Source organism: Chrysemys picta, chromosome 1 (assembly GCF_011386835.1).
Source record: "Chrysemys picta bellii isolate R12L10 chromosome 1, ASM1138683v2, whole genome shotgun sequence".
Taxonomy (NCBI): domain Eukaryota; kingdom Metazoa; phylum Chordata; order Testudines; family Emydidae; genus Chrysemys; species Chrysemys picta.
This window is the reverse complement of record NC_088791.1, coordinates 236,623,392-236,639,054: the sequence shown is the minus strand read 5'-3', so window position 1 is coordinate 236,639,054 and position 15,663 is coordinate 236,623,392. Positions and strand designations below refer to the sequence as shown.

The 15,663-nt window shown below is 42.0% G+C and overlaps 1 protein-coding gene across 6 annotated transcripts in view; it reads left to right on the top strand.

Annotated features, from left to right (window-relative positions):
- MGAT4A (alpha-1,3-mannosyl-glycoprotein 4-beta-N-acetylglucosaminyltransferase A) overlaps positions 1–15,663 on the top strand; it is a 150,629-nt gene that overhangs the window by 1,909 nt on the left and 133,057 nt on the right. For all 6 annotated transcript variants that reach the window (XR_006172318.2, XM_024104418.3, XM_042840804.2 and 3 more), the window contains exon 2: positions 3,396–3,716. Coding sequence is in view for 5 of the 6 variants with exons in the window: in XM_024104418.3 (XP_023960186.1) it covers positions 3,623–3,716 (94 nt within the window). In the remaining variant the exon portion in view is untranslated. The remainder of the gene's footprint in view (positions 1–3,395; positions 3,717–15,663) is intronic.

Sequence of the window (15,663 nt, the reverse complement as noted above, 5' to 3'; positions counted from 1 at the left end):
AGTACAGTAACGCCTTGCTTAATGTTGTAGTTATATTCCTGAAAAATGCTTCTTTAGGTGAAATGATGTTAAGCAAATCCAATTTCCCCATAAGAATTAATGTAAATGGAAGGGTTAGATTCCAGGGGAATTTTTGTTTACCAGACAAAAAAATATATATACACACACATACACACACAGTATAAGTTTTAAACAAACAATTTAATACTGTACACAGCAATGATGATTCTGAAGCTTGGTTGAGGTGGTGGAGTCAGAGGGTGGGATATTTCCTAGGGAATGTCTTACTGCTAAATGATGAACTAGCACTCGGCTGAGCCCTCAAGGGTTAACACATTGTTAATGTAGCCTCACACTCTACAAGGCAGTACAAATGGAGGGAGGAGACACAGCATGGCAGTGGCTGCAAACCTTGGAAACTGAAGGGGTGATGGACAACCCAGGCTATCCCATTGGAGCGCACCACTCCCTCCACTTTCCAAAGTGCTGGGTGGTGGTCGTGGTGTGTGTGTGTGTGAGAGAGAGAGACACACACCATGTGTGTGAGAGACAGAGACGTGCATTGTCCCTTTAAGTACACTGACCCCACTCTTAAGTACATTGCCTTTTTACGTAGCTCAGCAATTTGAGACAGCAGCTACTGCTAGCAGGCTCCCTCCGTCCTGAGCCCTATCCTGTCCTTCCCCCTGCTCTGTGGAGATGGGGTGCAGGAATGGGGGGGAGGGAGACACCCTGACATTAGCACTCCTCTTTTCCCCCTTGCCAGGCACAGCAAGCAGGAGGCTCCTGGGAGCAGCTCCAAGGTAGAGGGCGGGAACAGCACACAGCAGTGCGGGGAGGGACACCTGAATTGATAGCCTGTTGGGCGGCTGCTGCACAGGGAACTTAGGGAGCTGATATGGGGCTGTTGGTCCACCCTGGTTCCAAGCCCTCACCAGCTAACTCCTACAGGCTGCTCTTTCTGCAAACAGTGGACGAAGCAGGTGGCTGCCAACCAACATTATAAGGGAGCATTGCACAACTTTAAACGAGCATGTTCTCTAATTGATCAGCGACGTGACAACGAAACAACATTAACCGGGACGACATTAAGTGAGGAGTTACTGTACCCCTAAATAATGTTAACTAGGTTATAGGTGGAAAAAAGGAGGGGGTGGGGTTGAGAAGAATGGCATAAGAGCAAAACCAACCAAAATTCACAATGCTACTTACTTCATTTGGAAACATCTAGTTTTGCACATATTACTGTGACTTACTTTCTTCCCCTTTCTGCTGTGGTTTGAGACATTCATATATAATGCCTTGTCTTATAAAAACTCTTTGAGCAATGACTGTCTTATGTGTTGGTACAGAACAGTGGGATCCCAGTCCTGATTGGGACCTCTAGATGTTACTGCAGATCATCATAATAGCTCTCTAAAATCAACCTAATGCTGTTATGGTCAGCATTGTTGACATCATTAATCTCCCAGTCAATTAGGCCTGTCATCTGAGAGTCATTTTAGGTTCCTTCCTCTTTCCAATCCTTCACATCCAGGCAATATAAAAATCTCACTGCTTTTTTCCCTTAACACTTCCAAGATCTTTTCTCTCTGTCCATACTACTTTAACTCTCATTTAGGCCTTCATCTTCTGACTTGACTACTGCAACCTACTCTCTGGCCTTCCGTATGTCCATCTCATCTCCCTCAGACCGTTCAAAATGGGGGTGCTAAATAATTTTTCCTGACCTATAATTCAACCCGTTGTCAGTCCTCTCTCTGAATCTCTCTACTGGTTCTCCCTCTCTTTCTTCACATCAAATTCAATCTTCTTGTCTACCTTAAATGTCTTTCACAACTCTCACGAAAGCTTATGCTCAAATAAATGTGTTAGGGCTGATCTACACCGGGGGGGATCGATCGAAGATACGCAACTTCAGCTACGCGAATAGCGTAGCTGAAGTCGAAGTATCTTGGATCAAATTATGGCGCGGGATCGATGGCCGCGGCTCCCCCGTCGACTGCGCTACCACCGCTCGCTCTGGTGGAGTTCCGGAGTAGACGGTGAGCGCGTTCCGGGATCGATATATCACGTCTTAACGAGACGCGATATATCGATCCCGGATAAATTGATTGCTACCCGCTGATACGGCGGGTATTGAAGACGTACCCTTAGTCTCTAAGGTGCCACAAGTACTCCTGTTCTTTCTTCACAACTCTGCCCTTCCTATTTATCTATTCTTATATCTTATTGCATTGTCCCAGGTGCTCTTTAAACCCAAAGAAATTCTTACCAGCTGAGTAACAAACTTCTGTCAGATGGAATTTGAAATAGAAAAGCTGGCATATCTTAAAGAAACAATATCAGGTACTTAGGCTTTATGTTTATGCCATGTCATAAATGCGTAAAGTCCTCCAGATTTCTCTGGTACTTAAAAAAAAAAAAAAATCCCAGAAACCAGACATTGTCATGTTTTGGGAAGTTTGATCTGCTCAGGTAGGGCAAAAAGGCTGAATACTTAGAATTTTCCAGTAAATTGAGCTATTGGCTGGGCAATACTGGCATAGCTACCTCCTGCACTACACCCTGGTGTGAAGGGTAGTGGTGGCCAGAGTGTAGTATTCTCAGATGATTCCTTGGGGACTGCTGCTAGCCGGTGTAGGTTGAAGGAGCTTTGAGGCCTTGATGTAATCCATACCAGAGCTAAAGCTGTGGTTGAAAGAAAGTTGGAGACTGCTGGACCACATAGAATTGAGTAAAGCATATTGTTTTCTGTGCATCTGACTAACACTGTTTTGGGTTCCTGTGCATACTATTTTGGGTCAGGAGCAGTTAACTAAAATACTGTGACTCTGGAAATGCTAATTTAGAGCTCTGATCCTTCAGTTCACTGTTCACCGGTGCACCACTGCATCTGCATAGTCTTGTTGATTTCAGTGATGCTCTGTGCAAGTGCACCACTGTTACTTACGTGCAGTGACTCACAGGATTGAGGCCTTGGACTATTGGTCTTTTCTTGAAGAGTTAATCTTCTGTGATTCTAGTATGTACCTGTGCAGCACTTGAACGATGAGGCTTGGTCCTGTTTGGTACCTCTGTAACAAATACTAATATTACGGATATTTGTAGCATACAAACAAAACCTGTGTTAATTGTGTCTTTTCAAAAACAAAACTTTTTAATGAAAAGGACATATTAGTATGTCAAGTAGTATTCAGTTTTGAGGAAAATATCCCAAAAATGGGTGACAGCTGAGGAGAATTAATCTGAGTCATACTTGACTGTATCCTTTTTAGTAAAGAGTGTCATAGTACTAATGGTGTTTCTATTATGTGTTTTGATATAGAGGTGAGACTGCTTACGAATATATTTTTGTGCCTCTAACTGATCAATTGTGTTCCTTTTGTAAACAGGAGTAGAAGCATAAAGAAGTTTACTTTATGAAGGCTAATGAGTGACTCGAGAGAAAGTTCGAAGCGGTGTAACTGCTGGACTGGTTTTACAGAGCTTTTGAAATGAGAGAGCTACATCTCTCATTCCTGTTGGTCAAGTGACGCTAATGGTGGAATAAACTGACTTCAGTACAACTGATCAATCCAAATCGCAAGTACAATATAAACAAGTGTGATGTTGAAATGAGATGAGGCTCCGAAATGGAACTGTGGCCACTGTGTTATTTTTCATCACTTCTTTTCTCAGTTTGTCCTGGTACACTGCATGGCAAAATGGTAAAGGTAAGACATTTAAAAATATTTTCTGAAAAGAAACTGAACTCTAGCTATGCGTGAAGGAGAAGTGAAAGATGCAACATATGCTGTTTTTTTTAAAACGCTTTTTTTAATGCTAGTAAGCTGTAAACTGAATGTTGACTACTTCTGCTCAAGAATATTACCTTGATGAGTAATATGCATCTGTTCTTGCAGTCAGAAAATCAACCTGGAGGGATGCCTATTGTTTTTGTTTGAAAACATATTTCTGTGGAGATAAACAAGACTTTTTCTTTTCTTTTCTTGATGGAAAAGGGCTATTTTAGGCAGTATCTCCATTGCACATTTGCAGGAGAAACAGATGCTCTTCTCTAATTTTTCCTGTGACAGTTGCCCAGTGGGCCAGGCTGAAGAATATAAACATTACTTTTGGTGCCACATTCTATTTTTTCCTATTGATTTGGTGATTGAAACAGCAAACTGCCACTCAGCATCTTTTGAGAGATTTTTCTCCCTTCTGTCTTGCCTTTTGAGGGAAATGTAAAATATTTCCAGTTTGACCTGTTTATATTAAATATTCCCTTTCTAATAATTTAAATGAGAAATTAGTGAATTCTATATATTAGATTTTTACAAAACTGATGTTTGTTGAGTATTGTATTACTGTTATCTCAAGTCACTTTAAAATGACGAATTTTGCTCTAATTACCCCTGCTAACACAGACTTTCTCAATGGGGGAATGTGAGTGCATCAAACTTTCTGGAGGAGCAGGGGGTTGGCAGCGGCACAGTGAGTCTTAGAGTAAAAGTGCCATGGGTGGGTGGGCAATTACCAGATCACAGTACCTCTCTCTCTTTCAAATTTTGGGGAGGGACAGTCAGATTAAATTTGAGTGAGTGGCATTGTGACTTGGCACTTATTACTTTTGCCATCCTTCCAGCTCCCCTTATCTGATGCTTTCTAAACAGGTAGGAATGTTTTTATAGCACCATTTGACTTGCATTTTGAGTAATTTGCCTAGTAGTTCATGAACACACACACAGAACACTAGGTGTCAGTCTACTCGCATTGTAAGGATGGGCGGGGAAGCCAAGCTTTTAAAAATAAAATAAACTTAAAAAATGCCAAGGTGGGACATGGTTTAAAAAAAAAAAAAAAGGCTGGGAACCTCTATGCTAAGAGAGTGCTGTTTTGGGGTTCTGATGCTGATCCTGCACCACTGAAGCATTGACTTAGAGGAAAGCAAGCCAAGACTTGCCAGGAATCCCATCTGTTACAGAGAAAGCCAGCCTAGAGTCTTTCTTTAACAAAAAAAAATCTATGGGAAGAAAGAGAAACAAAGCCTTTGGGAAGAAACATACGGGCTGTGTTGCAGGTTGGCTAATTTGTCTTCATTGGGCATTTGTAGGAGAAACAGATGCTGTGTCCTGTAATCTGTTTTGTAACAGTTGGTCAATGGGCTTGGCTGCTGAACATAAACATCAATCAAACGGCTGAATTCTTGAGGTCATGATACTGTAAATTTGTTTTAATTGGCCAATAGACATTACATTTTACAAACAATGAAAACAGAAAGATATTAATATTGTACCAGAAATGCTGAATTTTGCATCTTGGCTTATAAAATACACGTACTCTTTCTAATAAAAGTTTCATGCTATATAACTTGGGCAAAGATATTACAACATGCTGCTTCTGCAAATTCTGATGACTGTGTCTTTGTTTATAAATACCTTGATACATATCTGTGGACTTTTAGTCAGGGTGGATTTGATTTAAATCACTAGTCAGGAAGACTCAATTTAATCATGGATTGCTACATAAAAGTGTATTCTTGTTGGTTGTCATAACTTTAATACATATTCTTCACAACTCAGAGAATTGTAGGTTTCATTTTTAGAAGGTACACATTATACATTTTAAAAATGATTTATTTTGAAAACTTTTCAGATTAGTTTTACAGCTATATTAGAAAATGAACGATTGGTTATTTCATTTACCAAAGGTAATTTGAAGCAGTTCACCTCCCAATGACTTCATGAATATCTATCTCCAATTCAAGAGGTTAATCATTAATATTTGGAGGATTTTCTTGCCATGCTGTATTAGGAGGAGAACATCACCAGACAGACATTTAAATTGTTTTATTTAATTAAAACAACAATGTTGTATTTTCTGGATTTTTTTTCTTCAACAGCAAACATAATATTTTAACCAAACAAGCGTTTGAATTTAGTTAAACATTCAAGTTTTTTAAAATCAGGTTTGTTAAAATTGTTTTTAACATGAAAAACATTAAAATATTGGCTTCTACAGCTAACTCAGTTGTCTTCACCTTCATTTTCCTGTTTGTTCATAATCAGGAAAAGAAAAACAAGCTTTCCTGCTTTTTCAGGTCCCAAATGATTTCTCAATTTTGAATGAATTAGTCTAAAGGAAGAAAATATTCTTTCTACACCAGCAGAAGAAGCTACTGCTGTTAAAAGCGAGATTATCACTTCAACAGTCTCTGAATCCAAGTGCTTAAGTTACTTCCACCAGTTCACTGGTGTGACTTTCTTTAAAACATCATCAGCAAACATATATTTTTTGAATGGTTCACCCTTAGCTCTGAAGTTTATTATAGTTGGCATTATGGAGAGATGATTGCTGGATGTCCATGTCATAGCCAACTCCTCTTCTTCAGCAGTTAAGGTTTGACCCTGGTACCGAGTATTGAGAATATTTGCAAGAAAATGAGCTGGAGATAGTGCTAGTCATAGAATATCTGGGTTGGAAGGGACCTCAGGACATCATCTAGTCCAACCCCCTGCTCAAAGCAGGACCAATCCCCAACTAAATCATCCCAGCCAGGGCTTTGTCCAGCCTGACCTTAAAAACCTCTAAGGAAGGAGATTCCACCACTTCCATAGGTAACCCATTGCAGTGCTTCACCACCCTCCTAGTGAAAAAGTTTTCCCTAATATCCAACCTAAACCTCCCCCACTGCAACTTGAAACCATTACTCCTTGTTCTGTCACCTGGTACCACTGAGAACAGTCTAGATCCATCCTCTTTGGAATCCCCTTTCAGGTGTACACCTCTACCCCGATATAACGCGACCTGATATAACGCGGTAAAGCAGTGCTCCGGGGGGAGGGGGGCGGGGCTGCGCACTCTGGTGGATCAAAGCAAGTTCGATATAACGCGGTTTCACTTATAACGCGGTAAGATTTTTTGGCTCCTGAGGACAGCGTTATATCGAGGTAGAGGTGTAGTTGAAAGCAGCTATCAAATCCCCCCTCATTCTTTTCTTCTGCAGACTAAATAATCCCAGTTCCCTCAGCCTCTCCTCATAAGTCATGTGCTCCAGCCCCTTAATCATTTTTGTTGCCCTCCGTTGGACTCTTTCCAATTTTTCCACATCCTTCTTGTAGTGTGGGGCCCATTCGTTTTTTTAATGCTTGTAATTTAACTCTGTCATTGCATATTTCTCTTTAAAGATCTCACTCAGTGCCTTCCAGATTTCAACAGCATCACCAATAAAACAGCTATTTCCCTGTGTTTTGTTCAAGGCTACAGAAATAGGCTTCAGGTTACTCAGCATGTGTTCAACATTTCTCTTAAGCCCAATGTTGATGACTTTGGCTGTGACAGTGCCATCTATTTTTTTCACAATTTTGTTCACAAACTGTCGTCAGATTAGGCCAGTTCTTGATATGGTGCTCAAAATAGTCAACCTACTGAGTTCCATCGCATGTCTTGTGGGAGAAGTAGCTTGGTTCCTCCCACTTTTTTTCAGAGCAGCTGCTGCAAAGTGGTTGTTACGGAAGTATTTTGCAATTTCAACAACATTAGCCTTTATTTCTGGAACACAGAAGTCTTTAGCTATGAGGTGCATCAAATGAGCACTGCAACCATATGTTATTAGCTTGGGACTCTCTTCACACTCTCCTAAATAATTTTTTCTGATCTTGGATACATTTGCAGCATTGTCTGTGATCAAGCTGCATACTAGACATTTGAATTTTTTTTCAGTTTGTTATAGCTTTTACTGCTGCTTCTTGTAAACATTCTGCTGTGTGTGCATTTCCTGATATATCAATTGTTTCTGTAAGGAAGACATTCCCTTCTTCTGTTGTCACACAAGCACATACAACAAAATCATTGTGGACATTGTTAACCTGAGTCTTGATGGGTGGCGCAGTTTTACTCTCCAGACCTTTTGCACACTGCTCAACTTCTCTTTCATACACTTTATCCAGCAATTTGCCTGCAACATCCGCTCTGTTGTGGGGACTGTATCCTGGTCTTAATGACTGAACCTTGTTAATGAAGTGTGGGTTCTCAGTCATATGGAAAGGAGAGTTTGTTGCATAAACAAACTGGGCATTTTTTTCATTAATTATCTCTTTTTGTAATCTGCTGGTTCTTATCACAAACTTATCTATGGTTGTTTCTGGATGATGGATTTTTTTTTTCTTTTTGCTACAGGTGATATACTGTGGCTATGTGACATACATGATGTGACTGAAACACTATCATTGGCAGATCACTCTGAAACTATAGAAAAAGATGGTGATGTTGAAGGTGGATAGTCTTCAGAATCCTGTATGTTGAGGATGGATTCTCCTAAACAAAATAAGTCAATGCAGTTATTTAATTATTATTACCCTACTGCTCATTTAGTACCACTCATTACATTCACTGACACTCAGTACTACTTTAAAGGTGAAATTGTAAAAGGAAGATCTGCCTATTTCAGCTATTTATTTTTTTTATCACAACTGAATCTAAAATGATAGTACCATAGAGTAACAACTATATTTTTTGCTCAAACATGAGAATTCAAGAATAGTCCAGAAGGAAGACAGGCAATCCTTAAGAAAGAAGTATGAAATAAAAAAGTTTACCAACCTGAAGATCCTGCGTGTTCAAACATGTTCTTTTATCATCTTCAACGCAGCAAGGAACACTTCTCATGATGATGTTTCATTCGGGCAATGAGGCCTTCTTTGTTGCACTGTTTGCATTTTGCACGCATGCCTGTCTTACCCACAGGTAGAGGAATTTCATGAAAATATTTCCAAACTGGGTCTCTCTTACGGCCTACTGCCATTATAGGTTTTCCCTTCTAGTGAGAGAATGGTATGGTAGATCTCAAATCAATGAAGGCTACACTCAGAAAGACCTTAAGACTTCTGGAATATGCTGCTCAAACAGTTTCACTTTTGTTTCTACTGCCTGTCCCTCCCTTCTCACATTTATCTCCAGACTTCTCCTTGTCCAGATCTATTCCGCCCCCAACAATCTTTTGTTCATTGAACTTTTTGAAACTTTGCACTTTTAGAGAGAGGTAAGGGATTGACTCTGTGTACACAAATTTGCAGAGGGACAATAGGGTTGAGGTCTGTTATTTCTCACCTCTATTTATTTATTTATTTATTTTTATTTTTTTTTAAACATTTTTGCTGTTAACAAGCATGTTATCTCTGGAGACACAAATCCACAGTTTGAGAACTGCAAAACTAAGCATCTCTGATGGTATCTTCTAGACTGAGCACTGAGTCCCATTGGGTAGATAGAAAGATTAACCTAAATAATCTATACAGAAGCCCCTGGAACCCCATAAGATTGGATCCCTAATCCATGAACTATTGGAACTCATTTACAAAACTTTTCTTAAACATTACATGAATATATTGTCTCATACTATAGAATTAGAATTTATAATCCCTATTCTATGATAAGATATCTTTGAGCTATAATGTATCTTAATTAAAATGATCTTTAGATAGGTTTTTCCCTCAAAGCATTTTATCAAAAAAATCCAATTTAAATAAAAAATCCGATTTTTTTTTAAATCATTGATTTTTATCCATCTTGCTGGTAACTGAGAGGGAATATGAATGCTATTCAATTGATTTGGGGAGCTGGTTTGTTGTGTGTGTGCACACATACACACTGGTTTTCCTATAAGAAAAATAGTTTCGTTTACTATTCCAAAGATTTTTTTTTTATTGTTACTATGTGCTTCAACTAAAAAAGACTCTCATATCTCTAATTTCAGATGTCTTTTTTGTAATTTTAAGGAACTCATGGGGTAGACAATGAGGAAAAAAAACAAATTAATAATCACCTTTTATTATTTTCATTGTGATTAGTTACAGTCTAATATACACATATTAGGTAATAACCTAATTTAAGGTTTTATCCTGTTGCTGCTAGTGAGACATTCAAGAGTTTGAACAGTAAGACTGCAATTCAGTGGAAATGGTGGTTGGGATGTTGGCATGCATTCACGAAAGGATGAGTGCATTACATAGCCACAAACGTCTAATGCTGCTTTAGACAAATCACTCCTTGGCCTCAAGTGGCTTGAAGCTTAATTAACATTTGATAAAATGTTTTGATATTTTTGAAAGAGAGGTATTATTACTATGTGACCAGTCTTGCTGCCTAGGAATTTGGGGCCACTCACAAACATGTAAGTTTGATGAGGCAGTGGTGGGCACATCTGCCACGCTGCTGGCCATGGACAACCAGGAGTTACTCAGAAGGAAGAGCAGGACAGAGACCCCATGGTTGACATTCTGGTGCCTGAAGGTCCCTTGAGGGTACGTTTGTCTCTCATTTAAGACCATTCAGAACACTACTAAAGTGTTGTGGCAAACGCCTGCCTCTCCTTCCTCCCCACAGCCAAAGGGTGAAGAAGTAGTATTTTGTGCCTTCAAAAGAGTGAGTACCTTTTCATTCACTCTCAGCCGGGCACATTGGTTGGGGAGGTCTGCCAACAAAAAGGAAAGGCAAGGGCAACCGGGACCGACTCCCAAGTCCAAGGAGGCAAAGAAGCTGGATCTCTTCAGTAGGAAGGTGTAGTCTACTGGGGGGCTCCAGCTTCGCATTGTCAGTGAGCAGGTGGTCCTTGGCCACTACAGCTTTAACTTCTGGAACATGTCCAATTCAAGGAGCTGCTTCTGGCTGACTCTCGTTCGGAGTTTGCTGCTGTTCTTGAGGAAGGCAAGGTCATTGCGAGGACCTCCTTACAGGCCTCCCTGGATTCTGCGGACTCAGCAACCCAGACTATGTCAACAGCCATCACTATGAGAAGGAGCTCATGGCTTCAGGTGTCGGGACTTCCGCCTGAAGGTCTGCAGACAATTCAAGACTTGCCTTTCAATGGCTCACGGCTTTTCTCAGAGGAAACAGATTCTAAACTCCATAGCCTTAAAGACTCATGGGCAACACTGAAGTTCCTGGGCCTTCATACATCAGCCCACCCCACAGAGGAAACATTTTAAGCTGCAGCCTACCCCTCGCTTCTACCTTGCTCCCCCAAGACAGGACTGTAGCAGGAAGTGGGGCAGGAATAATAGATGGAGACCTTCTCAGTCCTCCTCTAACCAGGACCAGGATTCAGTGAGGCAGCTCTCAGCCCCCAAGCCAAACTTTTGAGGGTGCGCCTGGGGCACCAGGCGGGTCCAGATCCCGGATCCTTCCTCTCCCTCTGCAAATCATCTATCCCATTTCTACCATACCTGGGCACAAATGACCTCAGACCAATGGGTCTTGAGCATGGTAGAAATGGGATATTCTCTCCAATTCTGTTTCCTCCCAACTTCCCCGTCCCTGTTCAGGGACCGTTCCCATGAGCAACTTCTCATGCAGGAGGTGCAAACGCTCCTACAAATTGGGGTGGTAGAGAGAGTCCCTCCGGAATTCAGGGAGTTCTGTTCTTACTGTTTCCTAATTCTGAAGGCCAGGGTGGGCTCAGACCTACTTAGACCTGCGAAACCTCAACAGATTCATGAAGTTGAAGTTCCGCATGGTCTCCCTGGCTTCCTTTATCCCCTCCCTGGATCCAGGGGACTGGTACACTGCCCTTGACTTGAAGGATGCGTACTTTTACATGTCCATAGTCCCGTCCCACAGATGGTTTCTCCTCTTCCTGGTCAACAACACCCACTATCAGTTTACGGTTCTCCCCTTTGGCCTCTCGGCAGCGCCTTGGGGGTTCACCAAGTGCATGTCGGTTGTAGTCACCTTCCTGCGGAAGGAGCGGGTACAAGTATTTCCATACCTAGACAACTGGCTAATCAAGGGCCATTCTAGGGCCCAAGTGGAGGACCACGTGAGCCTGGTTCGGGCGACATTCGACAGGCTCGGGCTGATACTGAACGTGGCGAAATCAGCCCTAACGCTTACTCATAGGATAGAGTTCATCGGAGTGCTCCTAGACTCCGGTCAAGCCAGGGCATTCCTTCCGGAAACACGTGTTCTCACCATAGGCGCCATCATAGAGGCGATACCCCACTACTACGGCACGAAATTGGCTGAAGCTGATCTGCCATATGGCCACTTGTACATATGTAGTACAGCACACCAGGCTGCTGCTCTGACCCCTTCAAGCTTGACTAGCCTCGGTATACAGGCCGAATTGAGACCGCCTAGTCAATTTGGTCACACTCCTCCAGTTATCGAGCCCTTCCTGTGGTGGCTCGACCCACAAGTGGTGTGTGCGGTAGTGGCCTTCCCGGGCCCCAACCCTTGCTGTCTCTAGTAATGGATGCATCGGCAATGGATTGGAGGGCACACCTAGGAAGACTCAGGATTCAAGGTCTCGGGTCCTAAGCAGAACTTTTGCTGCACATTAATGTCAGGGAGCTACGTGCAGTTAGCCTTGCTTGCCAGACATTTCACACCCATCTGGAGGGCAGATGTGTATATCCATATTGACAGACAATACAAGTGATGTTCTATATAAACAGACAGGGTTATGCTTGCTCCTCTCCTCTGTGCCAGGAAGCCCTCAAGCTGTGGGACTTCTGCATTGCCCACTTGATACATTTGGAGACATCGTACCTTCCAGGCTCTCAAATGAACTGGTCGATCATCTCAGCATGTCCATCCACAACCACAAGTGTCCCTCTGCCCGGATGTTGTGATCAACATCTTCTGAAGGTGAGGATTTCCCCAGATAGACTTGTTTGTAACATGGCACAACAGGAAGTGTCAGCAGTTCTGTTCCTTCCTGAATCACAGCCTTGTCTCGCTTGCAGACACCTTTCTTCTCCCTTGGTAGGGGCACCTGCTGTATGCATTCCCACCCTTTCCGCTTGTGCACAAGGTCCTGCTGAAAGCCCAAAGAGAGGGAGCATCAATGATCTTGATAGTACCGGGATGGCCAGGTCACCACTGGTTCACCACCCTTCTAGACCTGTCAGTGGACACACCTATGGCACTGCCTCTGGTCTTGGACTTGATCACGCAGGACCACGGCCGTCTCCAGTATCTTAATCTAGAGTCTCTCCACCTCACGGCATGGAAACTCTGTGACTAAACCCTTTGGAGCTCACATGCTCAGACTCTGTTAGGGTGGTTCTCTTTGGCAGCAGGAAACTGTCCGCTCGAGCCACTTATTTGGCTAAGTGGAAGAGGTTCTCGATTTGGTCACTGCAAAAGGACACTCCGCCATTACAGTTATCAATTCCCTTCATCCTGGATGATTTACTGCACCTGAAACAGCAAGGCCTGGCAGTATCGTCAATAAAGGTGCTCCTGGCTGCCATCTCTGCTTTCCATCCCAGTTCTGCTGACTGGTCAGTATTCGCTAACCCCATGGTTGGCCACTTCCTCTAGGAACTAGATAGACTGTACCCTCATGTAAAATCCCCTTGGGATCTCAACCTGGTGCTCTCAAGGCTGATGGGCCCTCCTTGTGAGCCCTTAGCAACATAATCCCTCCTCTATTTTTCCTGGAAAGTGGCATTCCTGGTGGCAATAACTTTAGCCAGGGGAGGTGTCTGAGCTTAAGGCCTTGACCTCTGAGCCCCCTTATACTGTTTTTTATAAGGACAAGGTACAGTTGAGGCCACGCCTGACTTTCCTCCCAAAGATAGTTTCGCTATTCCACGCGAATCAGGACACATTTCTTCCAGTGGTCTTCTCTAAGCCACATGCTAGTAACCAGCAATGGATGTTCCACTCCCTGGATGCCAGACGAGTGTTAGCTTTTTACATTGAGCAGACAAAGCGGTATTGAAAATCAACACAGCTCTTCATTGCAATTGCTGAGTGGATGAGGGGGCTTCCAGTATCATCCCAAAGGATTTTTTCGTGGATCACGGCCTGTATCAGGACGTGCTACGACCTAGTAAAGATACCTGTCCCAGCAATAACAGTGTACTACACAAGATCGCAGGTTTCCTCAGCAGCGTTCCTGGCACAAGTCCCCATTCAAGACATCCGCAGGGTAACGATGTGGTCATTGATCCATACCTTTGTCATGCTATGTCATTACACAGCAGACCAGAGATGATGCCGCGTTTGGCAGAGCGGTGCTACAGTCTGTGACTCAGTGAACTCTGACCCCTCCTCCTAGGGACTGCTTGGGAGTCACCTACTTGGAATTGACATGAGCAAGCACTCGAAGAAAAAACGGTTATCTACCTGTCGTAACTGTTGTTCTTTGAGATGTTGTTCGTCTATTCCAAGACCCACATGCCTACACCTCTGTTGAAGTATTCCGGCAAGAAGGAGTGGTGGTGGGTGAAGAGGTGGCGGGTTGGCAGGGACCTATATACACCGCCATGAAGGCGTGACTGTAGGGGGCTTCACAGCTGACCCAACGGGCACCGCTAGGGGAAGAACCTTTCAATGACTGTGCATGTGGCACGGGCACATCTACTTGCAATGGATATGAACAGCACATCTCAAAGAACAGCAGTTATGAGAGGTAGGTAACAGTTTTTTTTTTTTTTATATTGGGAAGTATTAGTAATCTTTGAACAATGCATGTTCAGTGGAATTGTAAAAGAATTAACTTAGCAGAACACTAATTCCTAAAATGTAACTTTATTACATTAGGAATACCCATTCCTTTGGGATGAAAGGCAGTATATGCAAGATTCTATGCACTCAACATAGCTGATAACCTATTCAAGTAATTAAAAAAAACCCCTACAAGCTAATGAAAAATAATAAATACCTTGATTCCTTATAGTACTGTAAAATAACTTGTTTACCCTGCTCAGAAAATTAATTGGAAGAATTTCATTTGTGCATCATGACTATATTGAATGAAATCAGTGTGTATTTTCTAAGCGCTGCTGTGTTTCTGTTCATTGTGTTGGTTTTAAAATGAAAGATATTTTTGCAAAATTGAAATATTAAATTATGCTAATGATGTATATGAGATGTGGTAATAGTGATCAAAAGAAAGATGTATTAAATGTGTTCCAAATTGTAAGAAACCGTGATTTGCAGTGTGACTTTTTTGATGCCTATAGTTAAAAATGCAAAAATTCAGTTCATCTGCTACATTATGAATAGGGGCTGTTTTATCTCTGATTGAAAATAGTGTAATCTATTGGAAAAGACATCAACTGTAACAGAAACAAGCACCATTTCCTGTGTACTAGTCTTTTTTTTTTGCCTGGGGGAGAACTGAATTATATGGAACCTCTTAATTCTTGCTGATCTCAGGGGGGATCCAAAGGTATTTTAAGTGTTGGGTGCTTACTGTGGAACTCATTCAACATATGACTTCGGAATATGAGAATTTTTTTGTATCACTATCTCATCCTGTCAAGAGGAAATGCCAACACAGGCAACATCACTTCTTGATATTGAGACTGAAGGACAAACCAGATAACCAGGACTTGAACAATAAAGTTGAAAAATGTGTTAGTACATAGGAACACATGACAGCACAGTCCATTGAGCAACAAGTATGAACACTGGTTAAATTAGTAGTGAGATAAAAAAGAGACTTTTTAAAAATGAAAAAAAAAAAAAACCTAAGCTACAATGAAATGAAGAAGTAATTGGCAACATTTAAGCTGCAAGAATTATTTCCACACACAACATGTGCCTTATTGGCTGTAGCCGAGGCACAGACAGAGAACCATATGCTTCTCTTGACATGAGCTCCTTAATAGGAGTCTGGATTTTCTGATGCTTTGTTTTCATACAGTGAGATGTCCTACAAATGGT